This window comes from Dermochelys coriacea, chromosome 24 (genome assembly GCF_009764565.3).
Source record: "Dermochelys coriacea isolate rDerCor1 chromosome 24, rDerCor1.pri.v4, whole genome shotgun sequence".
NCBI classification, from domain to species: Eukaryota; Metazoa; Chordata; order Testudines; family Dermochelyidae; genus Dermochelys; species Dermochelys coriacea.
This window is the reverse complement of record NC_050091.1, coordinates 14,824,760-14,849,146: the sequence shown is the minus strand read 5'-3', so window position 1 is coordinate 14,849,146 and position 24,387 is coordinate 14,824,760. Positions and strand designations below refer to the sequence as shown.

The 24,387-nt window shown below is 49.7% G+C and overlaps 1 protein-coding gene across 1 annotated transcript; it reads right to left on the bottom strand.

Annotated features, from left to right (window-relative positions):
* Positions 1–13,317: 13,317 nt before the first annotated feature.
* Positions 13,318–23,301, bottom strand: LOC119847604 (trypsin-like). Its single transcript, XM_038382520.2, has 6 exons — positions 22,383–23,301; positions 16,645–16,733; positions 16,165–16,321; positions 15,539–15,792; positions 14,736–14,872; positions 13,318–13,489 (listed from the first exon to the last, which is right to left on the bottom strand). The coding sequence occupies exons 2-6, from the start codon at positions 16,688–16,690 to the stop codon at positions 13,337–13,339; spliced, it is 747 nt and encodes a 248-aa protein (XP_038238448.1). The 5' UTR covers positions 16,691–16,733; positions 22,383–23,301; the 3' UTR covers positions 13,318–13,336.
* Between the last annotated feature and the right edge of the window lie 1,086 nt (positions 23,302–24,387).

The following is a 24,387-nucleotide window of genomic DNA, read 5'->3' as shown; positions in this document are numbered from 1 at the left end:
TCTGGACCCATGGAAAAGAAGCTCTTGAGGAATTCCACCATGATTTCAACAATTTCCATCCCACCATCAACCTCAGCCTGGACCAGTCCACACAAGAGATCCACTTCCTGGACACTACGGTGCTAATAAGCGATGGTCACATAAACACCACCCTATATCGGAAACCTACTGACCGCTATTCCTACCTACATGCCTCTAGCTTTCATCCAGATCATACCACTCGATCCATTGTCTACAGCCAAGCGCTACGATATAACCGCATTTGCTCCAACCCCTCAGACAGAGACAAACACCTACAAGATCTCTATCATGCATTCCTACAACTACAATACCCACCTGCTGAAGTGAAGAAACAGATTGACAGAGCCAGAAGAGTACCCAGAAGTCACCTACTCCAGGACAGGCCCAACAAAGAAAACAACAGAACGCCACTAGCCATCACCTTCAGCCCCCAACTAAAACCTCTCCAACGCATCATCAAGGATCTACAACCTATCCTGAAGGACGAGCCATCGCTCTCTCAGATCTTGGGAGACAGACCAGTCCTTGCTTACAGACAGCCCCCCAATCTGAAGCAATTACTCACCAGCAACCACACACCACACAACAGAACCACTAACCCAGGAACCTATCCTTGCAACAAAGCCCGTTGCCAACTCTGTCCACATATCTATTCAGGGGATACCATCATAGGGCCTAATTGCATCAGCCACACTATCAGAGGCTCATTCACCTGCGCATCTACCAATGTGATATATGCCATCATGTGCCAGCAATGCCCCTCTGCCATGTACATTGGCCAAACTGGACAGTCTCTACGTAAAAGAATGAATGGACACAAATCAGACGTCAAGAATTATAACATTCAAAAACCAGTTGGAGAACACTTCAATCTCTCTGGTCACTCGATCACAGACCTAAGAGTGGCTATACTTCAACAAAAAAGCTTCAAAAACAGACTCCAACGAGAGACTGCTGAATTGGAATTAATTTGCAAACTGGATACAATTAACTTAGGCTTGAATAGAGACTGGGAATGGATGAGTCATTACACAAAGTAAAACTATTTCCCCATGGTATTTCTCCCTCCCACCCCACCCCCCACTGTTCCTCTGATATTCTTGCTAACTGCTGGAATTAGCCTACCTGCTTGTCACCATGAAAGGTTTTCCTCCTTCCCCCCCCTGCTGTTGGTGATGGCTTATCTTAAGTGATCACTCTCCTTACAGTGTGTATGATAAACCCATTGTTTCATGTTCTCTGTGTGTGTGTATATAAATCTCTCCTCTGTTTTTTCCACCAAATGCATCCGATGAAGTGAGCTGTAGCTCACGAAAGCTTATGCTCTAATAAATTTGTTAGTCTCTAAGGTGCCACAAGTACTCCTTTTCCTTTTGCGAATACAGACTAACACGGCTGCTACTCTGAAACCTGTGTGTTGTGCAGTGTCTGTCACGACGGGGCCCTGATCTCAGCTGGGTCAAGGACTGTCTGTGTGTCTGGGTAGCACCCGGCATGATGGGGCCCTGATCTCGGCTCACAGACACTTGTGCAATCAAATGTAGGTAACCCTTCTGCCAGGTGAAGCCAGCAGCAACCAGGGCCGGGTTCAATATTGAGGGGTTTGATGGAATAACGTTTGCTGCACCCTTTGAAAGCTCTGTTTCTGACAGCTGGCTCGGAGACAAACAAGCTGTTACTGTGGAATGCTGTGTGTGTGAGAGAGAGGCAGCGGGGGGGAGGGAAGGGGGGTCTGCTGCTGTCTGAATTTACAAGACAGCATGCTGACATGCTCCCAGCCCCCCAAAAACCCACTCTGTCTCCCCCCACATACACACAACACACTCCCTATCACACTCCACCCCTTCCCCATTTGAAAAGCATGTTGCAGTCAATTGCATGCGGGGATAGCTGCCCATAATGCACCGCTCCCAATGCCGCTGCAAGTGCTGCAAATGTGGCCACATCAGTGTGCTTTTTCCTGTCAGTTTAGACAGACTGCAGCACGTTCCCTACTGCACTCTCCGAAGGCTGGTTTAACTCAAAGTGCTCTACATCTGCAAGTGTAATCATGCCCTGAATGTAGAAAAGAAACTTTTAATGAAAGGAGGGAAGTCACCTGACATTAATTAGGGAAAATGCCACAAGCAGGATTCATAACCATAAAACTGTGAGCAGGATCATAGAATCATAGAATATCAGGGTCGGAAGGGACCTCAGGAGGTCATCTAGTCCAACCCCCTGCTCAAAGCAAGACTAACCCCAACTAAATCATCCCAGCCAGGGCTTTGTCAAGCCGGGCCTTAAAAACCTCTAAGGAAGGAGATTCTACCACCTCCCTAGGTAACCCATTCCAGTGCTTCACCACCCTCCTAGTGAAAAAGTTTTTCCTAATATCCAACCTAAACCTCCCCCACTGCAACTTGAGACCATTACTCCTTGTTCTGTCATCTGCTACCACTGAGAACAGTCTAGATCCATGCTCTTTGGAGCCCCCTTTCAGGTAGTTGAAAGCATCTATCAAATCCCCCCTCATTCTTCTCTTTTGAAGACAAAATAATCCCAGTTCCCTCAGCCTATCCTCATAAATCATGTGCTCCAGCCTCCTAATCATTTCCGTTGCCCTCCGCTGGATGCTTTCCAATTTTTCCCATCATTCTTGTAGTGTGGGGCCCCAAACTGGACACAGTACTCCAGATGAGGCCTCACCAATCAGTGCCGCCTAGAGGATTCAGGGGGCCTGGGGCAAAGCAATTTCGGGGGCCCCTTCCATAAAAAAAAGTTAGTTTTGCTGCCCCATGTGGCGAAGAAAAAAAAATCCAAGTCATGCCACCGAAGAAAGAAGGGGACAGGAGGACCCGCCACCGAATTGCCGCAGAAGACTGAAGCCGAGCGATTGAGCTGCCGGTGAAGAAGAGAGGAACTGAAAGACCCACCGCTGAGTTGCCACCAAAATTGCCCCTGACCTGTCTGCGGGGCCGGGAGCCTGGGGCCTGGGGCAAATTGCCCCACTTGCCCCGCCCCGGGTGGCCCTGTCACCAATGCCGGAGAGAGGGAAATGATCACATCCCTTGATCTCCTGGCAATGCTCCTATTTATACAGCCCAAAATGCCGTTAGCCATCTTGGTAACAAGGGCACACTGCTGACTCATATTCCCCTTCTCGTCCACTGTAACCCTTAGGTCCTTTTCTGCTGAACTGCTGCTGAGCCGCTCAGTCCCTAGTCTGTAGCAGTGCATGGGATTCTTCCATCCTAAGTGCAGGACTCTGCACCTGTCCTTGATGAACCTCATCAGATTTCTTTTGGCCCCGTCCTCTAATTTGTCTAGGTCCCTCTGTATCCTATCCCTACCCTCCAGCATATCTACATCTCTTCCAAGTTTAGTGTCATCTGCAAACTTGCTGAGAGTGCAATCCACACCATCCTCCAGATCATTAATGAAGATATTGAACAAAACCGGCTCCAGAACCGACCCTTGGGGCACTCCGCTTGATACTAGCTGCCAACTAGACATGGAGCCATTGATCATTATGCATTGAGCCCGATGATCTAGCCAGCTTTCTATCCACCTTATAGTCCATTCATCCAGCTCATACTTCTTTAACTTGCTGCCAAGAATACTGTGGGAGACCATATTAAAAGATTTGCTAAAGTCAGGGAATAATATGTCCACTGCTTTCACCTCATCCACAGAGTCAGTTATCTAGACATAGAAGGAATTAGGTTGGTCAGGCATGACTTGCCCTTGGTGAATCCACGCTGACTGTTCCTGATCACTTTCCTCTCCTCTAAGTGCTTCAGAATTGATTCTTTGAGGACCTGCTCCATAATTTTTCCAGGGTCTGAGGTGAGGCTAACTGGCCTGAAGATCCTTCGTCTTCCCTTTTTTAAAGATGGGCACTACATTAGCCTTTTTCCAGTCATACGGGACCTCCCCCGATCACCATGAGTTTTCAAAGATAATGGCCAATGGCTCTGCAATCACATCCGCCAACTCCTTTAGCACTCTCGGATGCAGCACATCCGCCCCATGGACTTGTGCTCGTCCAGCTTTTCTAAATAGTCCCGAACCCCTTCTTTCTCCACAGAGGGCTGGTCAATTCCTCCCCATGCTGTGCTGCCCAGTGCATTAGTCTGGGAGCTGACCTTGTCTGTGAAGACAGAGGCAAAAAAAGCACTGAGTACATTAGCTTTTTCCACATCCTCTGTCACTAGGTTGCCTCCCTCATTCAGTAAGGGGCCCACACTTTCCTTGACTTTCTTCTTGTTGCTAACATATCTGAAAAAACACTTCTTGTTACTCTTAATGTCTCTTGCCAGCTGCAACTCCAGGTGTGATTTGGCCTTCCTGATTTCACTCCTGCATGCCCGAGCAATATCTTTATACTCTTCCCTGGTCATTTGTCCAATCTTCCACTTCTTGTAAGCTTCTTTTTTGTGTTTAAGATCAGTAAGGATTTCAATGTTAAGCCAAGCTGGTCACCTGCCGTATTTACTATTCTTTCTACACATCAGGATGGTTTGTTCCTGCAACCTCAATAAGGATTCTTTAAAATACAGCCAGCAATCCTGGACTCGTTCCCCCTTCATGTTATTCTCCCAGGAGATCCTGCCCATCAGTTCCCTGAGAGAGTCAAAGTCTGCTTTTCTGAAGTCCAGGGTCCGTATTCTGCTGCTCTCCTTTCTTCCTTGTGTTGGGATCCTGAACTCGACCATCTCATGGTCACTGCCTCCCAGGTTCCCATCCACTTTTGCTTCCCCTACTAATTCTTCCCAGTTTGTGAGCAGCAGGTCAAGAAGAGCTCTGCCCCTAGGTGGTTCCTCCAGCACTTGCACCAGGAAATTGTCCCCTACACTTTCCAAAAATTTCCTGGATTTTTTGTGCAGCGCTGTATTGCTCTCCCAGCAGATATCAGGGTGATTGAAGTCTCCCATGAGAACCAGGGCCTGCGATCTAGTAACTTCCGTGAGTCGCCGGAAGAAAGCCTCATCCACCTCATCCCCCTGGTCCGGTGGTCTATAGCAGACTCCCACCACGACATCATCCTTGTTGCTCAGGCTTCTAAACTTAATCCAGAGACTCTCAGGTTTTTCTGCAGTTTCATACCGGAGCTCTGAGCAGTCATACTGCTCTCTTCCATACAATGCAACTTCCCCACTTTTTCTGCTCTGCCTGTCCTTCCTGAACAGTTTATATCCATCCATGACAGTGCTCCAGTCATGTGAGTTATCCCACCAAGTCTCTGTTATTCCAATCACATCATAATTCCTTGACTTTGCCAGGACTTCCAGTTCTCCCTGCTTGTTTCCCAGGCTTCTTGCATTTGTGTACAGGCACTTGAGATAACTCGCTGATCGTCCTGCTTTCTCAGTATGAGGCAGGAGCACTGCCCTCCTGTACTCTCCTGCTCGTGCTTCCTCCCGGTATCCCACTTCCCCACTTACCTCAGGCCTTTGGTCTCCTTCCCCTGGGGAACCTAGGATGTCCACCCCAGGGTGCGTGGGGCAGTGTCTTTCTTGTCATGTTCTTGAGTTCTACAGCCAAAAGTTCCTTTACTGTGCCCCCCTCTGCTCCCTCACCAGACCCCATTCACAGTGGTTGTCCTTGGCCAGTGAGGTCCCACGGTTCAGAGGTGCATCTGTGTGAGTTCACTGCCAAGCTGGGGAAGAAGGCACCTTCCTCACTCCAGCAGCTGAGCACTTGCTCTGGCTGGCTGCCCTGCCAACTGCGGTTCCTCTCTGCCCTGCCAGCCCCTCGTTTCTCTCCACTGGCCACCTCACCTGCTGCTCATTCGCCGGCTGACTGTCAGTCACATTCTGGTGCCACCTGGCTCTCTGTTGTGACCTCTGCAGATCAGTCTCTTAGTGATTTTCAGCTCTTTTCAGGCTGGGCAGAAACACTGCCCCTGTCAAGTGATTTCAGCTCTGATTGAGTACTTTAAAATAATAAAGGCTCCTTATGGATCCTATTTAGCTCTGTCTTTGAACAGTGGGGAGGAATAGGTTAAACCAAACCAGGGACCCAAGAATCCCACATCCTGGCAAGGACACCTGTCCCCAACCCCCTCTTACTTTCTGGCATTTGAGCCCCTGGCTTAACGAGGTCCTTTCAGCTGAGGGTGACCCCCCTCATTTGGGACAGGTTAAGCACAGTTCTGCTGCCCTTTATTCATATGATAAAAACAACAACACTGATAACAGCATGTCACTGCCCCTGCATTCAGTACTGAAGTGATTTGTAACCGAACACCAGCCAACACTGATCACTTGGGGCTACACAACTCCTGTCTGCTGGATACTGAGGAAGAATAGGTGTGTTCATGTAAATACAGTTTGCTCCTGAAGTCTCTCCCTCTTCCAAATTAGCTGCCAGTGGAGAGCTCATTCAGACCCTGCTTACATCTGTAACCTACTGATCAGTGTGTTTTATGGGTTTCCCTCTGTGCCAATGCACAAAAGACATGCAGCTGTTATGGCCTCCACTGACGAAGTATTGATTTTGTAGCCCAGACTGTGGCAGCTCCTGCTTTTAGCTTTGGAGGCCCCGGCTTCCATTCCCGGTGCATCAGCGAGGTTTACACAGGCAGCCAATGGCAGTTGCGTAGGGTATGTCTACCCTTCACAGGCACTGACTTTATTTTTCCCAGTATGTGCTCCACCCTGCCTCTTCCCCAAGACCCTGCCCTCACTCCACCTTTTCCTGCCCTGCCCCCTCCCCTGAGGCTCTCCCCACCCACCTGCCACTCCCTCCGCTCTGCCTCCTCCTCTGAGCACCTCCCGTGGGGCTCCGCCCAACAGCTGATCCATGACCAGCTCCGGGGCAGAACCACTGTGACTGGTGGGTGCTCAGCATCCCCTATTTTTTTATGTGGGTGCTTGAGCCCTGAAGTGCCCACCGAGTTGGCACCTATGATACCCTTAAAACTGGAGCATTTCAGCATAGATGCTACCTATGCTGACAGAAGGGGTTCTCCTGTTCACGTAGTAATCTACTGGCCCGAGAGGCGGTTACTAGGTTGATGGAAGAATTCTTCCATCGACCTAGCGCTGTCTACACCTGGGCTTAGGTCAGTTTAACTATGTTGCTGAGGTGTGTGGATTTTTCACCCCGCCCCAAGTGATGTACCCCTGGGTTGATGTAAGGTCCCGATGTAGCCCAGCACTCAGAAAAGTTTCGCTTGTCCATTCAGTACCTGGAAATAGTGTTGGGTGACAGCAGGAGACTGATGACTGCTCATGGCAAACAGGTGCAGCTCAATTCCCAGCCTGAAGTTAAAAGAAAAGCAGTACTTGTGGCACCTTAGAGACTAACAAATTTATTAGAGCATAAGCTTTCGTGAGCTACTGTAGCTCACGAAAGCTTATGCTCTAATAAATTTGTTAGTCTCTAAGGTGCCACAAGTACTGCTTTTCTTTTTGCGAATACAGACTAACACGGCTGCTACTCTGAAACCAGCCTGAAGTTATGTCCCTAAATTATTCCAGGGGTGAGAGAGGAGAGCAGAGAGTTCGGGGTTCTTGGCAGCTGAGATGGGGGAACTGGCTGAATGAATCATTTTTTGCTACATTTGCAGAATGGAGCCCCAGCTAGAACTGTGCAAACAATCTATTTTCTTGGTTCGTGGGCCAGGCAAAAACAAACAAACAAACAAAAAAACCAACTGGAGGGAAAAATTAATTTGGGGTCAAAAATTATTTTTTTTAAAAAATGTCTAAAATTGAAAAAGAAATTCCTTTTGGTTCAAAAGTAACATTTCACTTCATAGATTGCAAGGCCAGAAGATCCCTTGTGATTGTGATCACACAGGCCAGAGAACTGCCCCAAAACAATTCCCAGAGCAGATCTGTTAGAAAAACCCCCCAGCCCAGCTTGACTTAAAAGTTACCAGTAATGGAGAATCCACCCCGCTCCTTGATCAATTGTTCCAGTGGTTCATTTCCCGCCTGTCAAACATTTATGCCTCACGTCTGCAGTTGTCAGGTTTCAAGACTCAGCTTGATAAGTTTATGAAGGGGTTGCATGGGTGGTGGGTGAACCCCAGGCTCCGGGAGGTTAGCCCCTGGTCTGCCCCTTCTGCCCGAGGCCCCACCCCTCCTGCTGGGTCTCCCAGGTGTCACCCCACGCCAGAGCGCCCCCACATCCTGAATGCCTCAGCCCCAGATCGCTTGGCGGAGTCCATGGCTGCAGGCTGGCCCTCACTAGCCCCAACCGGGGCCCTGGCCATGGGGGAAGAGCTGCCTGTAGCATGGGAAGCAGGAGGGGACCTGGAGGGGGTGCATGGATGGGACCATGCAGGCTCCGCCTCCCCTGGCCTTTGATACCCGCCACCCATGTGGGGATGGTATGATGAGTTCGCCTACAGTGGCATTTTGCTGATCTGTAACTTTGCAGCAAATATGTCGGATGGCCAGGGATGGGACACTGCATGGGGAAGGCTCTGAGTTATTCTTTCCCAGGTGTCTGGCTAGTGGGTCTTGCCCACATGCTCAGGGTCTCACTGATCGCCAGAAGGAATTTCCCCCCAGGTCAGATTGGCAGAGACTCTGAGGGCGAGGGGTGGGGTGGGGTGGTTCGTCTTCCTCTGCAGCGTGGGGCACGAGTCACTTGCAGGTTTACACGAGTGTAAATGGTGGAGTCTCTGGAACTTGAAGCCTTTAAACATGAGTTGAGGACATCAGTGACTCAGCCAAAGGTTAGGGGTCTATTGCAGGAGCGGGTGGGTGAGGTTCTGTGGGCTGTGAAGTGCAGGAGGTCAGACTAGATGATCACAATGGTCCCTTCTGGCCTTAAAGTCTATGAGTCTGAGCATCAGCATCCAGCTATTTGACACTTTCTTCAGTGCTCCACAATTTCAAAATCCTTTTAAAATCCTTTTGGAGCAGCCCATTCCAAGAAGGGAGATGTCGTTTCGAACCCAAACAGCCCAAGGTGGAGAAAAAGTTGAAATTTTGATTACGTGTTGCCAGGGTTCCCTCCCCACTCTGAACTCTAGGGTACAGATGTGTGGACTCGCATGAAAAAGCCCCTAAGCTTATTTCTACCAGCTTAGGTTAAAAACTCCCCAGGCACAAATTCTCCCTTGTACATTGGGTTTAAGGAACGCTGCCACCACCAAGTGATTTAACAAAGAACCAGGGAAAAGGACCACTTGGAGTTCCTCTTCCCCCAGCAATCTCCCCAAGCCCTTACACCCCCTTTCCTGGGGAGGCTTGAGAATAATATCCAATTAGTTACAAAATGATCAAAGACCCAAACCCCTGGGTCTTGGAACAATGGAAAAATCAGTCAGGTTCTTAAAAGAAGGATTTTATTTAAAAAAAAAGAAAGGTAAAAATCATCTCTGTAAAATCAGGATGGAAAATACTTTACAGGGTATTCAGATTCTAAACACAGAGGATCCCCCTCTGGGAAAAACCTTATAGTTACAGAAAACAGGAATAAACCTCCCTCTTAACACAGGGAAAATTCAAGTTACAGAAAACAGGAATAAACCTCCCTGTTAGCACAGGGAAAATTCACAAGAAAACAAAAGATAAACTAATCCAGCTTGCCTGGCTTCCCTATACTGGTTGCAATATTGGAGACTTGGATTGGGATAGGCTGGAGAAGATGGATTTCTGTCCAGCCCCTTTCAGTCCCAAGAGAGAACCCCCACACAAAACAAAGAGCACAAACAAAACCTCCCCCACTCCCAAGATCTGAAAGTATCTTCTTTCTCCATTGGTCCTGTTGATCAGCTGCCAACCAGGTTATCTGAGTTTCTTAGCCCCTTACAGGTCAGGAGGAATTCTAGGCTACCCTTAGCTGTACAGTTATGAGACATGGAGATTTTTTTTAGGTGTTTTCTGACCGAAAGAAAGTGGCGACATGGACACAAACCATTTCCGTGGTGCTGAATCTGCAAAATTTTTTTTTTGGGGGGGAAAAAGTGTCGATTAAGTCAGCAGTTCTCAAGAGGGCACTGGGGCCCCCGCGGTGGGGGCATGAGCAGGTTTTGAGGGGGCCACCAAGCAGGGCCGGCATTAGACTCACTGGGGCCCAGGGCAGAAAGCTGAAGTCCCACGGCCTTGAGCCTCACCACCTGGGGCTGAAGCTGAAGACTGAGCAAATTAGCTTTGTGGGGACCTTTGTGGTGTGGGGCCCTGGGAGACTGCCCTACTTGCTACCCCTTAACGCCAGCCCTGGCTTTTATAGGAAGAAAAACAGTTGTCGTGGCACAGGTGCGCCGGGGGTTTTTATAGCCCATTGGGGGGGGGCTCAGAAAGAAAAAGGTTGAGAACCCCTGGATTGAACAGCGTCATCTCACTCTAATTCTGGCCTCTAGGTTCTACTGCAGGGGTTGGCAAAATACAGCCCGCGGGCCAAATCCGGCGCATCTAAAATTTCTGTCTGGCTTCCTCTGCCCCCTTGCGATCTCCGAGTCTGGGCCACTAAAAGTCCCATGGCGCAGTGGGGCTCAGGCAGGCTACCTGCATGCCATGGCCCCACGATGCTCCCGGAAGCGGCGAGCTGCTGGCACGTCTCTGCGCGCCCTGGGCAGGGTGGGGGGAGGCGGCTCTGCGCGCTTCCCCCACCCCCAGCACCATCCTCACAGCTCCCATTGGCCGGAAACTCACCAATGGGAGCTGTGGGGGTGGTGCTTGCAGCACAAGCAGGGCATGGAGACCTGCTGCTCTCTCCCCGCAAGGGGCGCACAGAGACGTGCCGGTAGCAGCTGGCTGCAGCTGCTTCTGGGAGTGGTGTGGGGCTATGGCAGGCAGACGTGCTGTGCCACCGGCCGGGAGCTACCTGTGGTAAGCGCCTCCTGTCCAGAGCTTGCACCTCACACCCACTCCCGCACCCCAACCCCCTGCCCCAGGTCAGTACCCCCTCCTGTACCCAAAGTCCCTCCCAGACCCTGCACCCCCTCCTGCACCAAACTCCCTCCCAGAGGCCTCACCCTCTCCTGCACCCTGATACTCGGCACCAGCCCGGAGCTCCCTCCTGCACCCAAACTCCCAAAATTCGTGGAGTGGCTCTCCTGTGAAAATGATTGCCCCCACTCCCCGTTCTATTGGAACAGTCACATTAATTAAGCGTATTCCTTGGAAAAAAATTTACACTAGCGGCAAATCAATGAACATGGTTTTATGGCCTGCTGCGGGCAAGACATTTGCTCTACTCCATCATTCCCTTGGAAGTCGGAATTGGAACAGAACTACTGCATGATAATTAAAAGAAAAGGAGTACTTGTGGCACCTTAGAGACTAACAAATTTATTTGAGCATAAGCTTTCGTGAGCTACAGCTCACTTCATCGGATGCTGTAGCTCACGAAAGCTTATGCTCAAATAAATTAGTTAGTCTCTAAGGTGCCACAAGTACTCCTTGTCTTTTTGCGAATACAGACTAACACGGCTGCTACTCAGAAACCTATGATAATTAAAGTCATTGTAAGGATCCAGGCCACTTACAAAGCATTTAGCAACTTCAAAGCCTGGTGCAATCTCCAGTAATCCAGGGACAGCTGCCTTGGGAGGATTTCAACCAACGGGCTGCATTGCGTTCTGGGAGATTCAGGCAGTTCTCCCATAAGCTACAGCAGCTGAGTTCCCGTCCCCTGCTTTATAGCTTGTGAAAGCTAAAGGCCGTTTCTAACACGGGGCAGGGGCAACCCTTTCCCACGGCGCTGGACAATTCTGGGGCATCAGGTGACCACACAAGCCAGAATACAGCCTGAAATGGTGCCCTGGGCAACTGTAAGGGGCTAAATGGATGGGGGCAGACCAGTTTCAGAATAAACAAGCATGAGTGTTTGTCTTTGTATGGAGTTTGGCTTGGGGGTTAAGACACTGGCCTGGGCCTAACAAGATCTGGCTTCAACTCTTTCCCCTTTCACACAGTCCCTGTGTAAATTCAGGCAATTCATGTCATCACTCTGTGCCTCAGTTTACCCATCAGCGAAATGGGGATACTGATACTCACTTCCACACAGGAGCTGTGTGGGTGTTGTGGGTTGGGGAAAGGTGCACAACCCCTCAGTGTCATGGTGTGTTGATGCTACACTTGCCTCTGAGTAACAGGCCATGGATCTGTAGGCCAGAAGGGACCATTCTGCCCTGCATCCTCGCCAAGTCTGCAGAACCTTTCCCACGGATCCCTGCCTCAGGCCTAGGTCTTGGGGTCGAGCTAGCACACGCTTAACTCTTCCCCCTTGCATGTGTGCCTTAACTCTGCCCCTTCATAGATTTCAAGCCCATATCTGGTGGGTGAGCTAGATCTCTATGGAGCTCTCTATGGATCTCTATGGAAAGACTCCAAGGGAGGGAGAATCTGCCCCGTCCCTGGGGCACATGTTCCAAGAATCAATTCCTCTCACTGGGGGAAATCTGCCCCTTGTTTCTAGTCTGGATTTGTCTATCAGCTGTCAGATCTTTGTCTGCCCTCTGCTCCCCAAAATCTCCTCCACTGGGTGCTGCCAATAGACCAGGAACTTCTCTGGGAGAAACCCACTGGATTGGACTCTTTCAGTGTCTGGCTCTCAGGCAGGGTTTCTAGCTCTTGGACCATTCCTGCTCTTTGCTGAACCCCAAATTCACTCATGCTCTTCTTGACGTTGCAGGGGACCCTGCAGCCTGGCTCCTACTCACTAGCCCCCTGCTTCTCCAGCCAGAGCATCACCTAGGAAGTGCATGGGCTGTTGGTTCCACCAGAACTTCTGGATCTGTCACAGAGTAGCTGCTTTCCAGGACACCACCCCTCAGCCTGTGAGTGTGACCCACATTCTTGGTAGCTTGGTGTTTCTGCACCCTAGAGTGGATATTTCACCCGAGGGGTCTGTCTATCTTAGGTGCTTATTTGGTCCCTCTCCTCTTAGTATCTGAGCACTTTGCAATCTTTAATGTATTTATTCTCACAACACCCCTGGGCAGCAGGGCAGTGCGCCGATCCCCAGCTTACAGATGGGAAACCGAGGCACCAAGCTACTTGTCCACGGTCACATGTGGAGTGTCTGTGTCAGGGTAGGGAATTGATCTCCGCTCTCCAGAGCCCCCTGCTGGCCTTGGAAGCTATGAATAATGTATTAGCAGCAATTTAAAAAAAACATTTGGGGGAACATTTCCTTGCACAGGAAATTCCAGTATTTCGACTTTTCCTTTGGATTCAAGCCCGATTCCGAATCAACAGAAATTCCATTTCTCCAGCCAGCTCCACCCAAGAGCTAGATGCATTCAGCTACCAGCCCCATCAGTGCTGCATCCGCTGTTGCCCCAGAAACCCGGGGCTCTGAGGATGGAAGAAGGCGTGGAGGCATGGGTGTGTCTCTCATGTTTTATTGAGTTTCCCGGGGCAACTCACCCGCCCCGTATGGTTTGCTGGATCCAGTTGATGTATTTGCTGACCTTGGTGTAGACACCCGGTTTGTTAGGTTGGGCGCACTCCTCCAACCCCCACGACACAATGCCTTGGAGGATCCCACCGCATACCAGGGGACCCCCGGAGTCACCCTGTGGAGATAGAACCATGTGTCACCAGCCGTGTACCCCTCCCCGACATGCCCAAGTGGGGTGGGGGGGTCAATGGCTCAGTGGGGAGAAAGGAGGCCAAGCATGCGTTTGGAGAGGGGAGAGGCAAATATGCAAATCAACTACTGAAATAATTTGCATAAAGCATCACATGGAACTGAACTGGGTGGAACTCAAGCTGGCCCCGCCCCGGTGTCAATTGCAGTGACAGAAGCCTCACCCCTGGTGTCTGCTCTAGTGCTGAAACCCTGCCCCTAATATTCCCGGCTGACCCCGCTTTGTAGCCCTCTGCTCGCATCTACATTCAGCCGCCTTCCTTGTTGCTCAGCCTCATTGAAGGCCCAGCAGTGGCAGGTTCGATCCCTGATGCCCCAGGCATGGGGAATTTTCTACAACACCTGTTCCCCACGTCCTGCCACAACATGGTGAGGGGCTGAGAAGGGGTTGGCGTAGACCCACTATACCCATTCTCTGCCAGCTGCAGTTCCTGATTCTCTTTCCGCCACTAGAGATCAAACTTAGAGCTCACTGGGAATGTTTGGACAAAACATTTTTCCATTGAAAAAAGGCGATTCGTCAGCACTGAAATTTTTCACAGGAAAGGGTCAGTTTTGGCAAATTTTTCAGAAAAAAGTTCCGGAAATGATCCTAATGGCCCGTTTTGACAATTTCAGGTCAGACCCTTTCCGGTCTCCTGGTTCAAAATGACTTTTTGTTTCAACGTTTAAGCTCACTGGCGTATATATATATATATATATATATATTTTAAATGGCCAATGTGGCTCCCTTGTGAAAATTATTGCCCCACCCCCCGTTCTACTGGAACAGCCACGTTAATTAAGCGTGTTCCTTGGAAATCATTTACTCTGGTAGCAAGTCAATGAACATGGTTTTATGGTCTGCTGCGGGCAAGACATTTGCTCTACTCCATTATTCCTTTGGAAGTCGGAGTTGGAACGGAACTATTGCATGATAATGAAAGTCATTGTAAGGATCCAGGCCACTTACATATATATATTTTAAATGGCCGATGTGGAACTGCAATTCAAAGAAATGATCGCCAAACTGTTGGAAAATCAAATCGTTTGCCTGTTGGTTCATGAACATTTTCGAGATGCTGACTTTTCACTCTGATTCAGGATGGGAAAAGTTTTCACGCATTTTTTCACGGGCCAGGAAACCCATTTCCCAGGCATCTACCCATGGTATCCGCCACAATGCCTCAAACCTGGCAGGAATCGATGCCTCCTTGTCTGACGCCAGCACAGAGCATGTTGTCAGTGATCAAGCTGGGATACGCTTGTCGACATTCCGATGCTGAGAGGATTGTGAGGTCAGCACATTGCAGCAAAGCCGGGAATGATGCTGTTGGACGCAGGAGACAAAGAACAATCAGCGACAAATGGCTCTGAATTCTCATTTCACATCCTGACGACTAAGAGGGAAAACCAGCGCAGGCGGGGAATTGCTCAATAAATGGTTCTTGCACCAAAACATGCTGGTTTGTTGAACAGGGGAGTTTTCAGCCACTCTTCCTACTTGAACCTCTTTTGGATTAATAGAGTTTCAAAATTGTCAAGAGTTTTTCAACATTTTAAAACTGGAGAATGTTGAGGGGGAGGGGGAATGAGTGGAAACAATGTTTTATTTTGAAATTTTAGGGGGAAAAAAAAAGAGGGGGAAAGTCTGAAAGTGAAAGGAAACTTTCCGAAGTGATTGAAACAAAAGATTAGGCTGGACCCCAAATTGAATTTTTTTTAATAACAAAAATATAATTTTTCCTCCTAGTTCAGGATGGGACATTTTCTCAATATCTGGAAAAAAATTATGGGACAGGAATTTTCCATTCCCTCTCTGCCCTTCTCAAGTCTCTCCCCATCCCCGACAAAGGAGACATGTGACCGACTCATTGTCCCCCTCTAGTGGTGGCTGAGCTGGATGCAGCTGTGGCTAATGCAGCTGGCTCAGCGGCTCATGTATTAAGATCCCAGAGGTCCCAGGTTCATTGCTGTGTCATGTGGGTCAGCGTACGTTGTGGGGAGGTGGTGGTGCCCCATCCGGACACCTGGCAGACGATCCCCGGCTGGGCGGTGCTGCTGGCCAGTGCGATGGGGTGCACATTGTTATTCAGCTGCGCGGGGGTGGTGAGTTTGATGAGCATGATGTCATTGTCCTTGGTGGCGGGGTCATAGTTGGGGTGGGGAATGATTTTTGCAGCCACCCGGAGCTGCTCGGTCTCATCCACCTTCCGCAGGTTGTACTCGCCCAGCCGTATGTTGGTGATGCTGAAAGCAAATGCAAACAGTGGCTCATCTGGGGAAACTGACAACAAAACAGCTGAGAGATCAGGCTGCTGGATCCTGACCGAGATCAGGCCCCCCTTGTGCCGGGCGCTGCACAGACCCCGAACGAGATCAGGGTCCCGTTGTGCTGGGCGCCGCACAGACCCCGACCGAGATCAGGGCCCTGTTGTGCCGGGCGCTGCACAGACCCCGACTGAGATCAGGGCTCCGTTGTGCCGGGCGCTGCCCAGACCCCGGCCGAGATCAGGATCCCGTTGTGCCAGGCGCTGCACAGACCCTGAGACATGCACACAGAGCAGGGCTCATCCCCTCCCACAGGGGTCAGTGGGGACAACCCTCCTTCCCCGCACTTACCCAGGCAGCCTGCAGTGGGCAGCCGTCAGCACCCATTCCTTGTTGATGAGTGCCCCTCCGCAGTACAGCCGGTTTAAATCGTAGATAGCAGCCTGCCAGGGCTGGGGTCTTTCACAGGGGTAGCCCCCGATGATCCGTGTGTCCGTCTGTGCTATCACTGCAAGGGAAGAGCAACACACGGCACTGCAAGGCTGGAGCCAGGGGGAGCAGGGTGTATGTGTGTGTGTGTGTGTGTTGCAAATAAAAACCAAGGGCCTCATTCTAATCTCATACCAGTTTTATAATGAGCCAGCCCCATTGACTGCAGTGCGTTAGTCCTGATTTACTCCAGGGGGAGTGAGGGGGAATTGGCCCACACGATAAATGCAAGCAATGGAGGGTTGAAGAGTACAGCACAATCCCACACACACAGAGAGCAGGGCTCATCTTCTCCAGCAGGGGGCGGCAGGGACACACACACACACACATACACACACCTACCTGCCGGCACTAGCAGCAACACGATGTTCAGCAGCTCCATAGCCATCCTGCTAAAGGACTGTATTAAAGCCGGTCTCTCTGTCAAGTCACTAAGTGGAGGATCAAATGAGCATCATTCAGGCGAGCAGGGATTCCTCCCTTCCACCCACAACTGCTTTCTACCCGCTCCTCCTGCGGCATTGGCTATGCCCACAGCCCTGTCCTTGCCCACAGCCCCAGCTATCGCATCCTCTTCTGTGTCTCTTGCAAGCTAATCCTCAGCTGAGCCCCCAATGCCACCCGGGTCCCTCCGTCAAAGCGTCACCCAGGAGAAGATGGTTATGATCTGGCATCACCATGTTTCTTTGCATCACCTTCCCACCACATCCCCCCTCGACATATGGCTGCAGCAAGTTGGGAATTTTCTTCCTGGTGGGAAATCTCAAAAATTTGTTGCCGCAAAAACCAAAACTTTGAAATTTCCCCTGGAGCTGAAATTCAGTGGTGGTGGGAAATCGCTTAGGAAACATTGAAATGTCTACCCCTTCCTAAGCCCCAGCCCCCAGCCTCTCTGCCCACAATCCACAATCTCAGGGTTCTGAAGAAACACCCCCTGGCCCCCCCATCTCTCCCACCTGCACCCCCAAAACAGCCCTCCCTTTTGCCTCTCCTCCAGACCAATTCTCTTCTCTCCATCCCCACCAAATCTGACTCTTAAAGTCAATTCCTGTGGCCCCACAATTCTCCTAAATCAATAGCAGGCTGGAGGCTCCACCCCTAGAATTGATCGCAGTGTGGACGCCCTTCCCTCATGTCAATTGCAGAGTGGACACCCCGCCTCCAGCATCAATTGCAGTGTGGCTGCCCCTCCCTCCGCGATCATTTTCAGGTATTCCTCTGTGGAGCCCACTAACGTGTGTGGGATGAAAGCACCTTTGCCACCAGCATCCTGTGTGGCTCTGAAGATGCCCTCAGGTCACAATTAGATCCAAACCCAAGTGATCTTCTTATCAACAGCCGCTCTCGGAGGGCTGTCTGATGGATGCCCCATGGTCTGGCGCACAGTCCATTCTCCCTTGTACTCAAGGACACATCCCCAGGGCCCGCAACCAGCCATTGGCCCCACATGTCCTCTAGGTATGTGCCAGTCCGGCTTCTCCCACTCCACTCTGCCAACCTCTGCCATGATCTCCTTTGCTTGCCTTGACCTCTCTGAAGCCAGCGGCTGTCTCATGCCCTCCCTCCTGTCTGGGCTCTCATGGCCCTGCCCCAACATGTTTCTCTCCACCTGGCTGCCTAGCAGTTCTGTCTCCCTCCTCTTCCTCCCCTCTCTCCGCCCCCTGGTGGCAGCTTTCCCCTGCCCCCCCCGGCATTATTCCCACCTGCTCCAGGTGGGGGCGTTCAGATGTGCTATAAGCTTTCTGCATCTGCCGACTCTACTGGGTGCCAGACAGCAGGGGAGAATCCTGACCCGATTCCTAGGTGACCTCACTGCAATACCCACCCCCTGCTAGTGACTCTCTGTCCTGGCCCCAGCTGAGATCAGGGGCCCATTGTGCTGCAGACCCTGGCTGTCCTGGTCTCCCTGACTCTGAGGTAGCCCAGCAGGTGAGCGGCCAGGAAACGAGGCATGAATCCAGCCAAACTTCATCACAATCAAGCCACTTCCATGGCAAGTTTCAATTTCAATGAATGGGCATTTGCTGACCAGCTCTTGTTAGTATTATGATTCCTGTTCTACACATGGGGGAAACTGAGGCACAGACAAGACAACTGAGTGGCCCCCAGTATGGCTGAGAAAAAATTACAACTCAGGAGTCCTGAGTACTAACCCAACTCTGTAACTCTTTGGACCCCCACGGCACTTGGACCTCTCTTGGGGCTGTTTCAGAGCTTGATGCATTTCACCGCTACAGCAATGTTCCTAAGGCTTGCCATCAGCTTTTCCTTTACAGAGGGAATTCCCTTGCTGCCTGTATTTACTGTTATTATATATTAGGTGTATTACAGTAACAACTCCGAGCAGCAGGCAGGGCCCAGGATCCATGGTGATAGATGCTGTATAAATAAAGAACCATAAACAAATCCCTTCCCCAAAGGCCCTTTGCCTTTTTGTGGTCTGTTTCCAAAATAATTGCCCCTTCCTTATAGGCTGGGGCTGCACTTTGTTAAGATGTATAGAAATCAGGAGAACAGAAATCTCCCCTTTCTCACCCTCATCCGCTTTTTCCTGTTAAATTCCTGGGCACCACCTGTCCGCAATGCTTGGATCTTTTAGCCGTTGCATTGTCAGGATAGATAGATAGATAGATAGGTAGATAGATAGATACAGGGGTGTATGGGGATAGATAGATAGATAGAGGGAGTGTATTGAGATAGATAGATAGATAGATAGATAGATAGATAGATAGATAGATAGATAGATAGATAGATAGATAGAGTGGGGGTGTATGGAGATAGAGAGATAGATAGGCTGTGTGGGGACTGATAGGTAGATAGAGGGTGTGTATAGGGATAGTGTGACACTGTGTACCTCAGAGCAGCATCCTGTAGCCCCCATATTCACCACTGTCTGATCTGTTTTGTTCAATGCATGCCTTGTGAAGTATCCTTTTCAAGTCTTGTTCAGTTGAACATTAATCTCCTGTTGGACTGGATGTGCTAGCATTGTAGGTGAGGTTATGGGGTATTGCTAGATGTGCTACTGAAATATGTGGTGAGGTTGGGAGATACCTGCCTTTCAGTTACAACAAAGGAGTAGCCATCAATAGCCAGACAGCGTTAGTGGCTCATCAATACCCAATCCACTATTCTTCAGGCTTCTCAGAGAAGGCACATATGCCTTAGCGGCAGATTATAACACACGTCACAGCAAAAATCTTTCCAGCAAGCTGGGAGAAAGTATAAAAGCGAGACAGTGACATCATCACTTGCCCCGCCCCCCGACCCCCAACTCAACACCCAGGCGAACGTCTGAAGGACAAAGACTATGAACTGGGGAAGTTTGGTCCTGGTCTGGAAGGCAGCCCCAGCCTGTGTATTGAAGAACCGTTGCCTGCTTTACTCCTGGGGGAATTCTGCGCCACTGCGCAATGCAGAATTTTGCAGAAATTAATAATGTGTGTGGAGAATTTCCTCCACCTCCTGCAGAAATGGGCTGCAGTGCTGTTGGCCACTACTAGGGGCCACTGGACCCTGCAAAGCCCAGCTCACAAATAGAAGACAAGGCCAGCAGGAGGAGGAGGGAACTGGAGGGTTCCCAACAGTTGCAGTTCCCAGCACCCCCGGAAGGAAGGAGGCGGCAGCGGGCAGGAAACTCCATGCAAGCCCGGGACTCAGCATCAGGCTGTTCCTCTCTGGATTCCTGGGCTCTAGGAAGGTTGGGGTGTGAGTGTCTGGGCTGGGGGCGGGGGCTGGCTAGGGTTGTCAGATGTCCAATTTTCAACAGAACACTTGGTCAAAAAGGGACCCTCCCCAGCCCTCTGAAAATGAGTGAGTGAGCGAGGGTGGAGGAAAGTGAGCGACGGGCGGGGGGGATGGAGTGAGCAGGGCGGGGCTTCAGGGCAGGGGCAGGACGAGGGTGTTCGGTTTTGTTTGGTCAGAAAGTTGGCAACCAGCGTGGCTGGGCTCTGGAGGGGAGGGGGTGTGAGTTTCTGGCTCCCCTGCTAGGCTCTCGAGGGGGAGGAGGCAGAGAAACAGGAACTGGGCTGTCATAGTGGTTTCTTTAACTCTACTACTGGGGAAATTTTTGTGTGTGTCTGTATTGTTACAGATATACTTGCTGACAATATTTTGAAATAAATTACCAAAATAATTGAAACTGGCAAGATTATATAGTGTTATTTTGACAACCAAAATGTGCAGAATTTTAAAATATTGTGCACAGAATTTCTACTGTTTTGGTGCAGAATTCCCCCAGGAGTACTGTTTGTACCATCTGCCATGGTAAGAAAAGCTGTCTGATTCATCTTGTGCATAGACTAAGCGTTTAGGCTTTAGAATGCGCGTTTACATTTTTACTTCCTTAAGGTAACTATCTCTGATCTTTACGATTACCACTTAGAATCACTTACAATCAATCTCTCCGTAGTTAATAAACTTATTTAAACGTTTTATCCTTACCAGACAGTTTGTCTAAAGTGCTTGAGAAATCTGGTAGGGTTGCAAAAGCAGGAGCATGTCCACTTTCCTTTGACCACTGGTGAACTAGGTACTGAGCTTACACTGGCCCGGCTTCTGACCCATGCAAGACGGTACCGTCCTGGGGTGCAAGGCTGGAGTGGGGGGAATTGGCTGGAGCCTCCCTATTGGTGGTTCATAAGTGGCTGGGAGACAATTCATGTAACTCAGTTGGGTGTGTCCCAGCCTGTGGATGGCTGTGTAAGTGCAGTGCCTGTCAGAGGTTCATAGCTTGATCAACATCACTGTGAGAGGTAGCCCAGGCTGGTGGGACCGAGGGTTCAGCAGTACCCCAGTTCCAGGTTGCATCCTGGGATCCCCATCACAGATAGATAGATAGATAGATAGATAGATAGATAGATAGATAGAGGGGGGTGTATGGAGATAGATAGATAGATAGATAGATAGATAGATAGATAGATAAAATTACTCAAGATAGTTAAGTCCAAAGCTGACTGCAAAGAGTTATAAAGGGATCTCACAAAATTGGGTGACTGGGTGACAAAATGGCAAATGAAATCCATTTGATTAGTGAAAAGAAATGCACATTGGAAAACATAGTCCCAGCTCTACATATAAAGTGATAAGAAAAGGAGTACTTGTGGCACCTTAGAGACTAACAAATTTATTAGAGCATAAGCTTTCGTGAGCTACAGCTCAGCATCCGATGAAGTGAGCTGTAGCTCACGAAAGCTTATGCTCTAATAAATTTGTTAGTCTCTAAGGTGCCACAAGTACTCCTTTTCTTTTTGCGAATACAGACTAACACGGCTGCTACTCTGAAACATATAAAGTGATGAGATCTAAAATAGCTGTATCGCTCAAGAGAGAGATCTTAGAATCATGGTGGATAGTTCCCGGAAAACATCCACTCAATGTGCAGTGGCAGCCAAAAAAGTGAACAGAATGCTGGGAACCATTAGGAAAGGGAGAGATAATAAGACAGAAAATATCTTAATGCCATTGTATAAATCCACGGTACGCCCACACCTTGAATGCTGCCTGCCGTGCTGGTCACCCCATTTGAAAAAAAGATAGATTGGAATTGTAAAAAGTACAGAGAAGGGCAACAAAAATGATGAGGGGTGTGGAACAGCTTCCGTATGAGGAGGGATGAAAAGGACTTGGATTGTTCAGCTTGGAAACAAGATGACTAAGGGGGGATCTGGTCGAGGGCTATAAAATTGTAACTGGTGTTTAGAAAGTGACTCGGGAAGTGTTATTTACCCCGTTACATAACACAAGGACCAGGGGTCACCCAATGAAGTTAACAGGCAGTGGGTTTACAACAAACACAAGGAAGGACTTTTTCACGCAGCGCACTGTCGGCGCTGGAACTCACTGCCACTGGATTTGTGAGGGCCAAACCGGTAACTAGGGTTAAAAAAGAATGTGACCAGTTCCTGGAGGACAAGCCCTTCACCTGGCTGGGAGCTTGGTCACTCCATGACCTGTGGGTTCCTGGAGCCAAGGGGCTGCATTGTTAAGAGGGGCCCAGCACCAGCCCTCCGCCTCTCCCAAACCAATGGCTCCCCCCCATCCCCAGTCCTTCCCTCTGAGCAAAGCCCAGGCCCCTTTACCGTTGTTCCCAGCCTGTTCTATGTCTCAGGCTGCTCCCCACGAGGGCCAAGCGCTCACCAGCCCCTCATCTGTCACCTCAAGAGCAGGGATGGCCGTGTCCTAGCTGTATTTCCCGGCGTGGGTGGGAGCTCTCTTGACCTCCTGCAGAGAATCCAGCAGGATGGGTCTGGCTGTATCCTGGAGAGCAGCTCCAGAGGACCTCTATCTTGTGGTGAGACTTGCCCAGCAATGAGCAGCTGCAAACTCACTCCAAATGTTGCATGGAAGCCAGGCAGAACCAACCCTGGCCCCTTTTCCTGCCCCCCCGTGAGGCTCTCCTACCTCTTCTCTGGGTGGTGCTGCTTTTAACCGCACTGTGCCCCATCACTGCCTCCCCCTGGGGCAGCTGGGTGGATTTATGGGTGAGGCGACGCCTCTGTTGCCATTGTTAATTGCCTCCTAATGATGAGGTGTCAGCTATTTCCCTCCTCTTTAATTAACCTTATGAGAGTATTGCTCTAGTTTGGCTAGAGTCACAGATTGAGCAAGTGCTACGAACTTGGGAGAAAGAAAGAAAGAAAGAAAGAAAGAAAGAAAGAAAGAAAGAAAGAAAGAAAGAAAGAGGCCATGTCTACACTTCGGAGGCTCATGGTGCTGTAGTGTAGATGCTTCCCAGATCAACGGAAGGGTGTTTTCTGTTGATACAGATAATCCACCTCCCCGACCGGGGGTAGCTAGATTGAGGGAGGAATTCTTCCATTGGTCTTGCCCCATCTACATCGGGGGTTAAATTGGCTTAACTACGGTGATCAGGGGTGTGAATTTTTCTACATCCCTGAGTGACGTAGCTGCGTTGATCTAAATTTTAAATGTAGACCAGGGCGAAGAAAGAAAGAAAGAAAGATCCACCACCAGTTGTTTACCACAGTGCTATTTCAGCAGCAGCCATTCCACCCCAATCCTGCCACCGGCCATCGGCTCTTTTCAGCACCCCATTATTATTTGCTTAGTGCTGATCCTGGGCCATACACTGCACTAAGGGTGAGGCCCAAGAGAGCCCCCCAGACACATGCCATTAGGATTGTGTTTTATTTCATTCGCCCATTGGACAAAAAACCCGGACAGTCCTTGCCTGCGAGTTAGCCTGTCGTTCAGCTGGGGAAATCCGATATTTATTTTGTATAATTTTGGTGGGTGACATTGAGGTTTCTTTTGCAGCTTTTTTTTAAAAATGATGTTGAGCAATGTAAATGTTCCCCGTTGCAGGAAGGCAGGGGGGGATGAGAGGGTCGTGATTTACCGACAGAAGATGTTGGGAGTTCAAGAGTTAAAGAGTCTTAACTGTTAAAACACCAGTTGGCACCAGCACATACCAAACTAGACAAAGGCACTAGCCTTAAACTCAATTCTGATGTCTCTTCAAGCCACATTTTTCTTATCTGTACATTGCTGTTACTATCAAAGGCAGTGTGTTTTCATAGATCTCAGTGTGTTTGGGGAAGTCGAGGTTTTTACAGACATTTACTGATAAAAATCTGATACTTCCAGGCCTAGCTGTAGTCTATCATTACTGACAGGTTTCAGAGTAGCAGCCGTGTTAGTCTGTATTCACAAAAAGAAAAGGAGTACTTGTGGCACCTTAGAGACTAACAAATTTCCCCATGTTTATTCCCCTCCTCCATCCCCCACTGTTCCTCAGACGTTCTTGTCAACTGCTGGAAATGGCCCACCTTGACTATCACTACAAAAGGTTTTTTTCCCCCGCTCTCCTGCTGGTAATAGCTCACCTTAAGTGATCACTCTGATTACAGTGTATATGGTAACACCCATTGTTTCAGTGTGCCCTTGTTGCCAAGAAGGCCAATGGCATTTTGGGATGTATAAGTAGGGGCATAGCGAGCAGATCGAGGGACGTGATCGTTCCCCTCTATTCGACACTGGTGAGGCCTCATCTGGAGTACTGTGTCCAGTTTTGGGCCCCACACTACAAGAAGGATGTGGATAAATTGGAAAGAGTACAGCGAA

What these genes read in the sequence shown, in the direction of transcription:
- LOC119847604 (XM_038382520.2), bottom strand. Translation starts at nt 16,690, where the DNA reads ATGGCTATGGAGCTGCTGAACATCGTGTTGCTGCTAGTGCCGGCAG. An exon ending in GTTGCTGCTAGTGCCGGCAG is followed by an intron (nt 16,322 to 16,644) that starts GTAGGTGTGTGT and finishes CTTCCCTTGCAG; the next exon opens with TGATAGCACAGACGGACACA. An exon ending in GCCCACTGCAGGCTGCCTGG is followed by an intron (nt 15,793 to 16,164) that starts GTAAGTGCGGGG and finishes ATTTGCTTTCAG; the next exon opens with CATCACCAACATACGGCTGG.